This window comes from Antennarius striatus, chromosome 5 (genome assembly GCF_040054535.1).
Source record: "Antennarius striatus isolate MH-2024 chromosome 5, ASM4005453v1, whole genome shotgun sequence".
NCBI lineage: Eukaryota > Metazoa > Chordata > Actinopteri > Lophiiformes > Antennariidae > Antennarius > Antennarius striatus.
This window is the reverse complement of record NC_090780.1, coordinates 13,015,998-13,029,914: the sequence shown is the minus strand read 5'-3', so window position 1 is coordinate 13,029,914 and position 13,917 is coordinate 13,015,998. Positions and strand designations below refer to the sequence as shown.

The following is a 13,917-nucleotide window of genomic DNA, read 5'->3' as shown; positions in this document are numbered from 1 at the left end:
ACTATATAGAGGTGTAACATTATCCACCTATAGATATACACTATGCGTGCGTGTGTGTGTGTGTGTGTGTGTGTGTGTGTGTGTGTGTGTGTGTGTGTGTGTGTGTGTGTGTGTGTATAATGCAAGTGGATGAAAATAATTCTAACATCGGTATCTCACATTCAGCTGTACAGCGAGTACAACAGTCTAAATTCAGATTTTCTGTTCACACCAGTCTGATGTGAAAATCCTCCGTCTGAGGACACGGTTGCAATTAGTATTTCATCTAAAATTCAATGGGAAAATGGGATGTCTCAAAGCAGAGGGTTGGAAGAGCTGAAGTGTTCTGACTTTGAAAAAATAGTTGCAGTCCACATAAGGTGGTGTCTCCAGATGATGGCTTTCAGTTTGTTCACATTGGACAGATGTTTGATACATAAAGAGAAGTTGTGTCTGCAACTCAAACGCAGAATCTGTCTCCCAATTAACCCTTTTAACAAGAAAATTAAGACAATGTAGTGGTAGAGGTCAGTCAGTGCAACTTATGCAACTTATCGGGGTTTGGCCGAGCAAACCAAACCCTAATAATGTTTAGCTGATCAATACGTCAGGTAACAACAAAACCTCACATTTTAGAAGCTGGAGGCATCTGTGTTTGGAATATGACTTTAATAACTACTGACAAAATAGCATGCAAAGTCTTTTATCTATTGACCAAAACCACTTCATGGCTGCAGGTGTTCAGACCTGTATTTATCTTATAAACAAATAATAGTTTAATGTCCTCTCAGGTTCCACTGATGCTTTCTCCTGAGAGCTCCTGATGATGAGGTGATTGATTATAGAGATTAACTGAAAAGGATCAAGTACACAATAATCAGTCATTATCCGCAGTAACGGAGCACACCGAGCTAAGCTGTGAGTGTGACAGGCGACAACGACTAAAACAACAAACAGCAGTGCAGTAGTGTTCTAGGGGTGTGCAGACAATGGAGGGCCTTCATCCTCCTCCTCCTCCTCCATCACACTTGTCCCATTTTTCTGGATGCTCCACTTGGGAGGTTGCAGTCGTTGTTCGGGCCAGACTGTAAAGTCCTCCATGCATGAGCAGGAATCTGTGTCAAAGCCACTCAGTCAGAGTGAGATCTCTGTCAGTGTGTTACAGCGCTGCTGTAACACTGACACACACACCACTGACACACAGAACATTTACTACCTTTTCCTAGAGAGTTCTAGTAGGTTTTCCCTACCGTCTGTCTGTTTGTTCATACGTTCCACAAAAACAAACACACCGACCTTCATGGAACCAGTTCAAGGGTTATTCTCTTTGTTCTGTTCGTGAAACTTAGTGGTAGGTTGGGAACATCACACATTAAGTTAGGTTAATATTTAGAATTTGGATTTATTTTAACAAAGGAGACTTTTGGACCAGGGTGAAGGATATGGTCTATGTCAGTGGTCCCCGATCTTTTTTGCACCACGGACCGGTTTCATCTAAGACAATATTTTCACGGACCGGTCTTCATTTGCTTGATAATCGTTAATGACACCAGGACAGCTGTAGACTAATAATAAATCATCAGCAGTGGTTTTATGTAAAATGCAGACATCAACAGACAATAAAAAACTTTTTTTCATGAATTGATAATCAACATCCTTGTTAACGAAATAATTGTAAGAAATAATTATATATTAAAAACTCGATTCCAGTGACTGCACTGATGAGGTTTATTTTGAAATACAGTGGTACCTCTACTTACGAAGTTGTAGAGGTACCACTCTACCAAGTCAGTTAATTGGTGCCGGAAGAAATTACGTAAGTAGAGACAAGTTTTCCATGCAAATGCCCTAATCCGTTCCAAACCCACAAAAATTCCGACATAGATGTTTTATAAAGCATAAAAATGGATGGAAATGGAAGCAGGGTTATTGATACTTTTTGGGCGATCTCGGGATAATCTGCCCTGACTATAATCCAGAGCACTGGCGCAATTGTGGGCACTTAATTTACGGGTAATCTGTCACATGACCAGGACCTGTCAAGCAAGACAGACGCTTGCAATCGTCTGTGCGTCATTCCACACAGACGTCACTTTTCAAAATTAAACATCTTTCAGACTCCGAAATAAATAAAACGGATGTAAATTATTTTTTCTTTCTGTGCGTCCCGGTATCAAATGACCCACGGACCGCTACCGGTCCGCGGCCCAGGGGTTGGGGACCACTGGTCTACGTCTCTGTTTTTCTGATAGTAAACTTTTAATTATAGTAGTGGTGATGGGTACATAATATACATACATTTGGAACGCTAGATGAAACATGAATATCTCAAAACAGAAGCATATCATCACCTGTCTCTGTGTCAAAAACGCCAAAGACAGTTTAAATATATTGTTCTTTAATCTTCAGACACCATCAGGGTCTAAATATAAATTTTTTATATTAACACTAACATGTCGGCCAGCAGCTGGTTGGTGTCCTCCATTAGTGAAGCTTGTTTTGCCTGCTTAGAGCTTAATTTCACAGGAAACAAAACCTTCAACGAACTGTTGACCTCCCAGAAGAAAGCAGCGGAGCATCGAGCTCAAACCTGTTAAAGATTTACTGACAGCTTATTGTTTAACTTCAATACGGTGAACTTTTTGTTATTAAAGGTTTTATTAATGAGTTTCTTTGACTTGTATGTTCAGTCTCACATCCCTGAGGGCCTTGCTAGATTTGATTTCCAGTGATTCAACCCACTGATATATAAAACACAAATTACTGATATGTGAACATAAGCCCACCTACGATGACTTTACAGGTACGCTCTGTTTTGAAGTGGAGTTAAAGCTTAAACATGACATTTCCACCTACATGGTGAAACAACATGGCAGAGAGGGAAATTATCCCAAAGCAGTTTGCTGCTATTTCTTTCTCTTGTGCTCTGATGATGCACACGTGCTGCAGGCCAGCTGGCTGCAAAATAAAAAGCTTTGCTGTTACATAGCTGTGAAGCTCATTGTTAATTCATCAGCCTGTTGTTTGCAGTAAACCTACATGTTTCTTAAAGAAGTGGTCAAACATTACATCAGCAAACAGCTGCATTGAACATAATGTGTGGAGTCGCAATGAAACAGAGATATGCTTTACTGTGGAAAATCCACTTTAAACACCACATTATGGTAAAAAGAAGTTACCGTCTAACACTCTGATACCCGTCCACACACTGTTTGTCCCTCTGGGATGTCTCCTCCACGGATCCTCAGGAGCAACAGTTCTACGTTGCCAGGTGAGCTTCATCGCTGGGCAGGGATGGGCTCACAGTCACAACTCTACTGAATGTCCCGATCAATAATTTAAACACATTTCTGCTCTATTTGCACATCTCTGTAAGTCCATCCCAGTGCCCACGCCCCGGATTTACTGCCAGCATGAATCATCAATGCAGCAAATCAAAAACTAAAATCCCATTTTTATTCCAACAGGAACAAAAGGTTCACATTTCAGTAAATCTTTCTGTTGCTCTATGTATATACTCTATGAACACACACACACACACACACACACACACACACACACACACACACACACACACACACACACACACACACACAACACACACACACACACACACACACATAGCCGTTATATGAAAATGCAGATTATTCATAAAGGTAATTCACATTTGAGATCTATTCTTTGGTTATCTTTGGTTTGGATGAACAAACATCAATTTGTAAATGTAAATTAAAAGCATCACAAAGCATTAAAACAAATCCATTTATGGAACATAAATTAAGATAACCTCCATGCCTACCCATTAGCAAATGTTTATTTTTCTCAAACATCAATCCTACAAGCAGACTGTAGTACATATAAAAATTTGTATAATTGTATTTGTATAATTTACTGGCTCTCCTAGCTAATCATGGATTGATCTCAGAGGACCTTCACATAGAGAGAGAATGAACAAATTGTGACAAATAAACCCAACATGCATTTATTTGGCTTACTGAACGAAAAACATCAGTAATCCATTGCTGCATAAATTCATACTAGACCAGTTAACATTCTAAAGCGTTGCTCAGTCATCAGATGTTCTATAATTTAACATTAGGACATCATTATCAGAAGGTGTAACACTCCTCTAATCCTCTCACATTACCTGACCAGGTGTGTCTGGGCTGCTAGGTAACAGATGACATCATCGGGTGAGTGGATCCACCCCAAACACACTGACAATAAAAAGTTCAGGGAGGCTGACAGGAGGGTTCACACTGAACGATGCAGAATCTCCACCAGCGACACACAAGGCGTTCAAAAGCTGATCAGTCAGATTCATTTAGTGCCCAAAACAACAGATGCACCTTTCTGTTGAAATATTTCTTCACACACAATCTGAGTTTACTAACTTACAAGTGATTTGCTTCTAAGGCTGTAAATCTTAAATACACTCAGTATCACAGTATTACTGCAGAAAATACATAAGAGGATATCCTGGTGCCATCAATGGAAGTACTATTTCTGATTTTACCTTAAGATACTCTTCAAAATAATGTTTTTATAGAGCTCACACAAGTAAAGAAAATTATATGCTGACAACTTTTATACTGGTCTTGTTGGACATAAATAGTATAATTTCTTCAGAATGGTTTCTCTTTATTTTGTACTTGTGCAAATTGGTACACTAGTTTTATCACACACCCCTACTGTTAACTAAAAAAAGGAATAAAACCTTCAAATAAATACTTTATTGACTCATAAACCTGCTCAGGTGTCCAGATGTGACAGATCAGCATTACACGCAGGATCCTCATCAACGAACTTATAAGATTTTTAAGTGTTTAAAATGATCCTAACACCCCATACATTTTACATCTGAATTCTGCACCTGCGTGGGGATCAGGCTGAAGCGGTGGAGGTTGGTGTGTCTGATTACAAACAACAGGCTCTAAGCACTAATATTAAAAACACTCCATGTGTCTGGCAAAGATATTTATATTCATGTCGTCTCTCAGAGGCTGATTCTAGTGACTTTACATGCTTGTGGGTGTGGATATCAAACACAGACATGAGGGGAAAAGCGGAGGTGTGACTATTCACCGGTGTTTGTTCCAAAAGCACTTCTGCACATCAGAATTGCATAGAAATGTTCACGACTAGTGAATGAGTCACAGAGACGTGGAACTCAGTGGGTCTCTGGTGAACGTCGCAAACGTGTGGAGGACGATTTGTGTGTTTTCACAAAGAAAGTCTGAGCCTTTAATAGAAACGATCAAATGCTTTCTGGTGCACGTCTTCAACAGGAACATACGTAACAAGATGCTCATCCACAGAATGGCTGGAACACACCCAAATCATTCATCAGGAGATGGAGCAGGCTTTTACTGCTACCATCTGGCAACACCCACAGTCCACGAGACACACACACACACACACACACACACACACACACACCCAAAGCCCCCCCCCCCCCCCAGTATGACCAGTGAACTCAACGGTCACTGAGCTGAACAGTGGAAGTTTTAGGTCACAGAGGAAAATAGATGCTTATCTAAAAATCATTAACTTCATACCTACGTTCAAAATCTCTCAACGGGCCGACATTCTGGATCTAATAGCACCTGAGTCTGTATCTACTACTAGTACTTAATGCTGCTTCCAGTGTAAGCAAATGGAAGTACGCCCACATCACCCACTCACGCGTTCACTCACATCTCTGCCAATTCACTCTAAAAGCACCTGTAGTTCAGCTTCAACACCCACAGCTGTGCACAAGAACGTGTGAGTGCCACTCAACCTGAGCCCTGAATGACTGAACCCACACATTCCAAAACACAGACACTATTTCAGTCTTCATAAACAGAAGCGAAAACCTTTTAGCGTTTGATGAGTAAGAGCAGAAGCGAGGCCATTACCGAGACAAAGATGACTGACGTGGAAACTGACGGTTCTGCTGTTCATATATTTCAATTTAACTGAGGACCTTTGATAATGGGTACAAATGTGATCAGTACTTAATAAAAATTTGAATTTGTAAAAAAAAAAAAAGAAAAGTGAAGTGGTCATTCACCAGCAGCACAAGTCAAAAGAACCCGCTTCCTGTGTTTCACTACTTTGTACCAGTTCATATCATAAACCAGCTTTGCTTCAGGGACAAGATGAAACTTTAAATCACATTAAGAATCACATTAAACATTCAGGGTTTGACCCACTTAACCTTATTACACACAGAAAGATAGGGCAACTTCCCTCATATTATATTGTATAAATTAGCAAATTTAATTCCTCTCATCTAACTCCTTCAACTGCTCCCTACTTTCCATCCTTTAACCGTAAAATAAATGAGCAGACAGAATTTAACCCTTTGACGATATGAATAATTTTTGGAGCAGAGCCTGAATAATAATTTTTGCAAGTGGTTAGCATTTCTGCATCCAACAATCACTACAACTAGAAGCTTGTGTTCTATCCATTTGAAGAAGAAGAAGATACACTTTATTGATCCCCTAGGGGAAATTACATTTGTCACTCAGGTGTACATTTGTTACATTTTTTTGTGTTAGTTTTTCACACACTATGTATGTACAGGCCCCTGAAACAATCACAGCACACAAAGGGGCCTGGAATCATGCAGTTAGTATACAAACACAACATCAAGCTGTACATCGGGAGGCAGAGTGACGGGCAGCAGCTTCCTGGAGTGCGCCCTAATAGAGCAGCTTGTAAGGGGGACGGCGCCTTGCTCAAGGGCGCCTCGGCAGTGGCTGGGAGGTGAGCTGACGCCTCCCACCGTCAGCTCACACTCCGGAGATGTTCTGGCGGGAGCGGGAATCGATCCACCGATGGCTGGGCGATCTGTCTTCAAGACCTCTGCTCTACCGCTGAGCCACTGCCGCCCCACATTTTCATATTAAGGGTATTTTAGGGCCAACGGACAATTTTCCAATCTGCAGAGATCTATAATTCATCGTTTCCTTCTGTTGTTCCATTCAGCAATACGACTCCGGACAGAAACACTGCAATGCACTGCAAGTAACGCAAAATAAAGATTTCTCTGCGAATGTCCAACAATTAAATAGGAAATAGAAGTTTTTTCATCATCGATACAAAACCTTCCCATTCCTATGGGAATTAAGATGTAAGTGAATAACAAAGCAGGTATGCAGTTATCCAATGGCAGCAAAACAGAGGTGAAGTATGTGTGGCATAAAGATGCCAGACTAAAATAATTCCAACACCATTTGATAAATAATAAAGAAAAACAAGTGGGCTAAGGACACCTTCAAATGAGGCGAAATACTTCTAATATTTAAAGAAATTCAGAGCGACTCTGCTTGTTTGTCCACTTCCTGTGCTCTGACTGCAAAACGTATTCTCAAATCAATAAGTTGACACTCAGGCTTTGTCTGCAGGGCCACAGTCATCACTGAACAGAAACGTCTATGAAGAGTCAGGTCCAATAAAGAATCTGTGAAGGAGACCAACACGACAGATGCAAATGTAAACGCTCTCATGGGAGCTCTGTGGAGGAGATGAAAATCCGATGACCTTTCACCTTTGAGCTGGGATAGACTTATTGACAGGAACATTTTTATTTGGACATCATTTAGGAAAGACACCTAAAACAATGACTGTCCAAACAGAGCGTAGAAGGCTTACGCTAACCAGGCTCCACATGTTAAAGGACTACTGTATGTAACAATAAGGGTGATTTTCTTTATATTAGGATTTTTGATTATGATTTATGATTGGTGTTTTTTATTGCCTTACTAAAATTAAAAGCACTACGGCAAAAATGCATATAATGAATGTAATTTTTGTTTAGAATATTTGCATGTCTGACAAGGCATTCGTCAAAGTTGATTAACAACGTCATGACAAATCAGATCTACTCCGCTACAAACAACGCGGCTGCTCATCTGCATGTGCTTCACAAATTCTCAACGGCTGTGGATTACTTGAGCCTCAGCCTTTAGGCAGAAGGTGGCCATAAATTGAGACTTTTGAGAATTTTTTACATGGTTCTCAGTTAAATCAGAAGGTGATGAGCTTCTCAACCAGCCTGAGGTTAGAGTGATTAAATTGTGAGCATTTACTATTTGCAGTTGTTACAGATCTGACTGGCAACTTGTCTGATCAACACACTGATTACACTAACACAAACCACATTTTTAAAAAAAAATTATACGCTTATATCTACATTGCACATGTTATTAACTCTTAGCCTCACAAGAATCTATTTCCTATAGCAATTCTCCTTCCCATCGTTGCAGCACTGGTTTTTCCTTTCCTGATGAAATGTCTTATCATGCAGCAGAAACTTAAAGCGAATTCCTTCTTCATCCTTCTATTTTTTTCAGATGATTAAATTGACTTCTTGCTGCTATAAATTAGAAGCCAGCTTATGTCTGCTATTATTTGCAATAAAAAGTGAAAGAGAGACCTGTCAGCGTATTTTTACTGATACATGGAGATCTTTACAATCATATTTGTGGGAGGTCAACTGGTTAATGAAGCTGAGACTGTAAAAGAAAAAGCACTTCATCCGTCATTCAGTTTGGTAAATCTCACCTGTGTAGTCCTCGAAGCACTCGCAGGTGTAGCCTCCCTCTCTGCTGCGACACACACCGTGTGATCCACACGGCTTTGAGTAGCACAGATCGATCTCCGTCTCACAGTAGTCTCCAGTGAAACCCGTAGGACATCGGCAGCGCAGCCCCGCGATGGGATGGATGGGCCTGAACAGGATGGTGTCTGAGGAGACGAACGGCGCCAGGCTGTCAAACTTCAACACGGACACACACTTCATGTAGTTCTCACACGGCTCGCGAAGGCAGATGTTGTCATCAAAGGGAAGGACCTCCTGGGAGGAGATCTTAGCCAGGAGGCTGCGGTTCAGGTACAACCTCTCCTGGAGCTCCTCCGACCCAAAGTACTCCCCACCTCCGCTTTCGGCCCCTCTCCCAGGCCTGGCCCCCGCTGGGCCGGGGCCTTCGTGTTGTTGGTGTCCTTCACCCAGCGCAGGCACAGCCACGGACAGGCTGACGTTCAAGATTCGAGCACTGACGTCGGTGTCATCTTGGATGTTAAAGATAACGACGTCCTCAGGGGCGGCGGACAGGACGCGGGCCACGCCGTCCAGGAACTGAGCGAGCAGCAGGGACAGGAAGTGCTCCTGCGAGGTGTTGGCCAGCCTCAGTGTGATGCTGTTGGACAGCATCTCATCTGTGATGATGGTGACTTGGAGAAGACACTGGGCTGACACTGAATGCACGCCGTCTAAAATACATGTAAGAAGAGAAAAACAATGATTACTGCCAGAATAATATACAAGAGGAAGAGATTAATAAATACAATAATGATATTAACACTTTTAATTTGGTAAACAAATTTCAAAATCATCAGCGATCCACTCATACAGGACTACTTTTATTTGATTTCATTTGTTTTTTTAACCTTTATTTACTAATTATTATGCTTTTACATTCTAAGTCTTTAAAGGTTACAGCAAAATCACTTGCAGAAATGAGAACCGCCAACTTTATGTCCTTTTGTGAGATGGTCCAAGCAGTGGGGGGGGGGGTAAACTTTTCTCCTAATTCAGTGTGACCACATGGAGCAGACAAGTGCAAGACATTTAGTGAGTGCAGCTCATTGTAGATTTAATTTGCTGGTAAACATGAAGACAGGTATTAATGGAGGGGTCATAGAGGAGACCTATAGGTGAGGGTCAGCCAGTTCCTGCCAGCACTGAGAAGAAGCAACCACATACAACGTCGTCATGATGATGACGTCTAGAAGGATGACTATACATGATATGTTCTGACTGGTGTCAGAAAAGCAGGACTTAGTCCTAGAACAGAAGCCTGGCTTCGTCGCGTCGCCTTCAGGCATGAGATCAACTTCGTTCTAAAAAGAGGCAGACTCGTAAGTTATGACAAAGGCAGTTTGTTAAAGTTAAGAATATTTAGAATAAATATTTCGGGGATTTGGTTGCAACTCACCCACATGAAACCCTGTTTTTTTCTGTGATGCCACTCATACATATATGAAGTAATACATGCTTCAAACAGTTTCAGCATTGATGGAAATACAGCAACACATAATCAGTGTAAGCATGTGAAAACTGTTTAAAATAGTTTTTGGCTGGAGCTCCACGGCACAGAAAACAACACACAGCCAGCTTTAAACAGACACAAACCACTTGTAAGTAGCTTGTAGTCCTCCAATAAACAACAGAGCTACACTTTAAATGACAGGATGTTTTCATCCTTTTCAGTATAGTGTAAAAAAATCAAAGTCCCCAGCACTGAAGCATCAACACATGCAGCAGCTGCTACTACAGTAAATGCAGGATGCAGGTAGGTGCATGCTGGAGGATTTACAGGACAGCGGCTCCAGGATCACTGATTCAGACAATGTGGCGACCGAATCTGAATGCAGCTGGAAACGAAGGACTCAAAGCACAAAATGGTACAAATCATATGCAAATTGATATTTTCATGGACATTATCATGGATAACACTTCTTTTGACACATATACTTGGCTTCAACAAGTTTTAACTAGTTTTTATTCTCATGCTTCAGAACAGATAACAAATATGTGCCAAGTGCTTTCTCTCGGTACATTCCAAGTTTCTAATCAGCGATTTCACGCCTGTATTCACGCCACCACTTTCTTTTATTCGTCCGGAAGCAGCAATGCTACTTAATAATGCAGGGCATAGAGGAACCCTAGAGTCTCACATTCAGCAGTTACAACATTTCTTTGAACAACAACCTTCTTGTGTTTCATTTTAATGCTTTGATGGCAGATCCTACACAGGTTTTACATTCTGAACAATTATTTTCTTTGGCTTTCATTGTAGTGAGGTGGTGTTTGACTGTAGTCATGTAGAATCCCACGGTGTTGTGTCTGTTATTATTATACAGGAGGACTGTACATTGATTGCTGTTTGAGACCTGGAGTAACCATTTGTAATGTAGATGTTTCTCTTGCTAAATAAGCCACAAATGGTTCTGCTGTCTTCCATAATTCTGTTTTCTTGCTTGGTTTTCTGCCTCTCGGTTTGAGCCCTGCTGACTGAAATGTCCAATTATAATGGAGACACGCTTGATCTTAAACCATACAAACACAAGTAAGACGGGGATGCTGCTGAATGTCACTAACAAGGTTATCGACATACTGTAATCTGAATCAATGATGCATTTGCTCAGCATCGTTGTGAAAGTCCTTCATGCAATTGAAATATGCTTCTCTCAGATGTCTCACTTTGAGGTTGCAGACCTCATTTTATGTATGTTTCTAGAGTCTGAAGAGCAAACACAAAACAGAATCAAACCACAATTAAATGTGTCACGATAACGAGCCTCGACCACTCCCTCCAAACATCAATAGGACGCTTTGTTTCAGGCGTCTGGACGCCGGCCAGAGGGCAGAACCTGCGAGCACAACTCACACAAACAAACAGCGCTGCCCAACTTACCAGATCCCCATTCTGGCACCAGGCAAGTTTAAACACATAGAGCCAAGAGAGGGGGAGGAAGAGGAAGAGGAGGAGGGAGGGTCATAGAGGAAGTGAGACAGAGGAGCATGTTCGACACAGCTTTAATCCTCCAGCTCTCAGTTAAGTGCTTCCAGCTCAGTAATAATACAGGCCTTAGTGGAGGAAGTGGAGGAAAATCAAAAGACGGAGACAAACAGGGTCGCTCCTCCAGTTCACACTGTACTGTAAACACACACACACACACACACGCACCTGCGTACACACGGTAACAAGTGAAAACATACAACATAGCAGAGCTAGGACAAAAGCAGAAGGGTTTCCAGGAGACAAGACGTTTACACCAGGATACGCTGATAACTGATAATTACTTTCACTATCAGTCAGTCTACTGATCATTGATCTGTTGATTAATCAATGATTAAACAATGATTCTCCACGTTGGGAGTCACAAACGTTTCAGGTGTTCACAGATTGATTAACCAGATAAGGGAGAAAGAAAAACAAGCCTCATTAACTTCTGGAGCAAAATGGTTGGAAAACAACTGTAATAAAAATGTCAGGATTAGTTTTGCAGCAGTCAAGACTTTGTGTTCAATTGGTTTGGTTGGTCCACCAGTAAGAGACTGACAGCAAGTTTTTAAAAGGCAATTTGAGACTGGTGTTCAAACTGAAAACAATATAATTTAAGAAACATTTATTTAAATATTTAATCTATTAAAATTATATATCAGTTATAAACCTATATAACAGTAGATTCCTTGGATACTTCGCCAAGCAACATTTACATGTGTTTAAGATCACTAAACACCCATTTTTTTTATTCATGGTCACTAGTAAGTAATTGCTCTGTTTGTAATTTTGTCGGCCAATTAAATGTTTGATCACAAAATAGCCAAGACACATATGTAGTGAAAAATTAACATCAAAGTTCACCTGAGGCTTGAAATGACATTTATATGTTCAAACAGTCAAAAAAAAAACCCAAAAGACAATTTAGTTATATATTAATATTTTTGACATGTTTGCATAAAAACGGATTAAAGATCACAAACTGAAGACTGATCAAATAATCAGGTGCAGGTCCTTCCATTCAGGTCATATTAAAATGGATCCTCTTTCTGTAGCCAGAAAAATGTTTCTGGTATTGAAGAGAAGCTCTTAAAAATTAGGCAACATGTATGGGCAGACATTGCCTAAATTACATCCTCGGCCAATCCACATACTTGGATGAGAGTTTGGGCAGAGATCCTGTAGATGCAGCGCTGGGAAACTGGGTGCGAGGAGAATCTGGTCTGAAAGGAACCAGACCATCCTTCAAAGAGGTCATTCTCCATGGAGGGATTCTTCACTCCGAAACGGGGAGTAAGCAAGCCACTATGGGCCAAAATGGAGGAAAAGAGGGATGCTTAGTTGGTAAAGAGAAGAAGTGCCAACTTTGAAGTGTGACACTGTTTTCAGCCCAGAGTGTGACCCACTCTGGGCCTCCGGGTGCCAGGAATGCTCTCAGCTAGGAAGCGGCGCCAGGGAAAAGATTAAACACACACTGAGGTGCAGGACTGGCAAGCTGTGTACGGCATTGTATGTGTTTTGGTGAGCTTGTGTGTGTGTGCGTGTGGGTGGGTGAGTGTGTGGGTGGATGGGTGGGGGTGGGGTAACTAAATGTCAATATAAGCAGAGTATGTTGAAGCTCTGGAGGTTTAATCATTACAGAACCATTGAGTCTGAGGGAAACAGCTTCATGATCTTCACATCAAAAGGCAGAATCCACACATTTGGGAGAAACTTGAGGCTCAAGGCTGTGGGATGACTGCTCTCATCTGAAAGGGGTGATGCTTTGTGAAAAATCAAACTCTAATATTCTAATACGCAGCTACTTTTCCTGATATAAGAACAGGCAGATCGACTGAGACAAGAAATCTTCTACGTCACGTCTCAGGCATGTAGACCAGCTGACTCATTATGATTTACAGAGATGCTGAAGCCTCTGCAAAGAAAACATCAATCATCAGCCTGCAAGTTTGGAGAAAGGAAATGTACTGCCTTTTGAAATATTTATGATACTCAGTGTCAAGTGTTGTACAACAATTTATTAGAAGGAAGACACAAAAATGAAATTAAAAAAATGTCAATCATTGAAGCAACATATATGGATTTTTGGCATAAAGCCTGTGACGAGCCTTTGGGGCTGCTGTAAGAGAAGCAGAGACCGAAAAACAAATCGACGAGGTCGGCCTAATTAGAACACAAAGTTGACATTGAATCCTCCAGCTCAATCCAGAAAACTCCAACTGAGTCCTGGTGGATAAAGATCAGACAGAGTGTGTGACCAAAATACTGAGGGCAGAGCCATCGGCATGAACAGCACGATGACCTCCAGCTCTACTGGAGAGTTCACCAGCAAGATGTGCTGTTCTCTCTGTTTAAAGATCAGAGTGGGAAATATTTT

The 13,917-nt window shown here is 41.2% G+C and overlaps 1 protein-coding gene across 5 annotated transcripts in view; it reads right to left on the bottom strand.

The window, feature by feature from the left end:
* Positions 1-13,917, bottom strand: part of celsr2 (cadherin, EGF LAG seven-pass G-type receptor 2) — a 57,072-nt gene that overhangs the window by 28,425 nt on the left and 14,730 nt on the right. For all 5 annotated transcript variants that reach the window (XM_068314646.1, XM_068314647.1, XM_068314650.1 and 2 more), the window contains exon 2: positions 8,536-9,243. In XM_068314646.1, the coding sequence (XP_068170747.1) occupies positions 8,536-9,243 (708 nt within the window). The remainder of the gene's footprint in view (positions 1-8,535; positions 9,244-13,917) is intronic.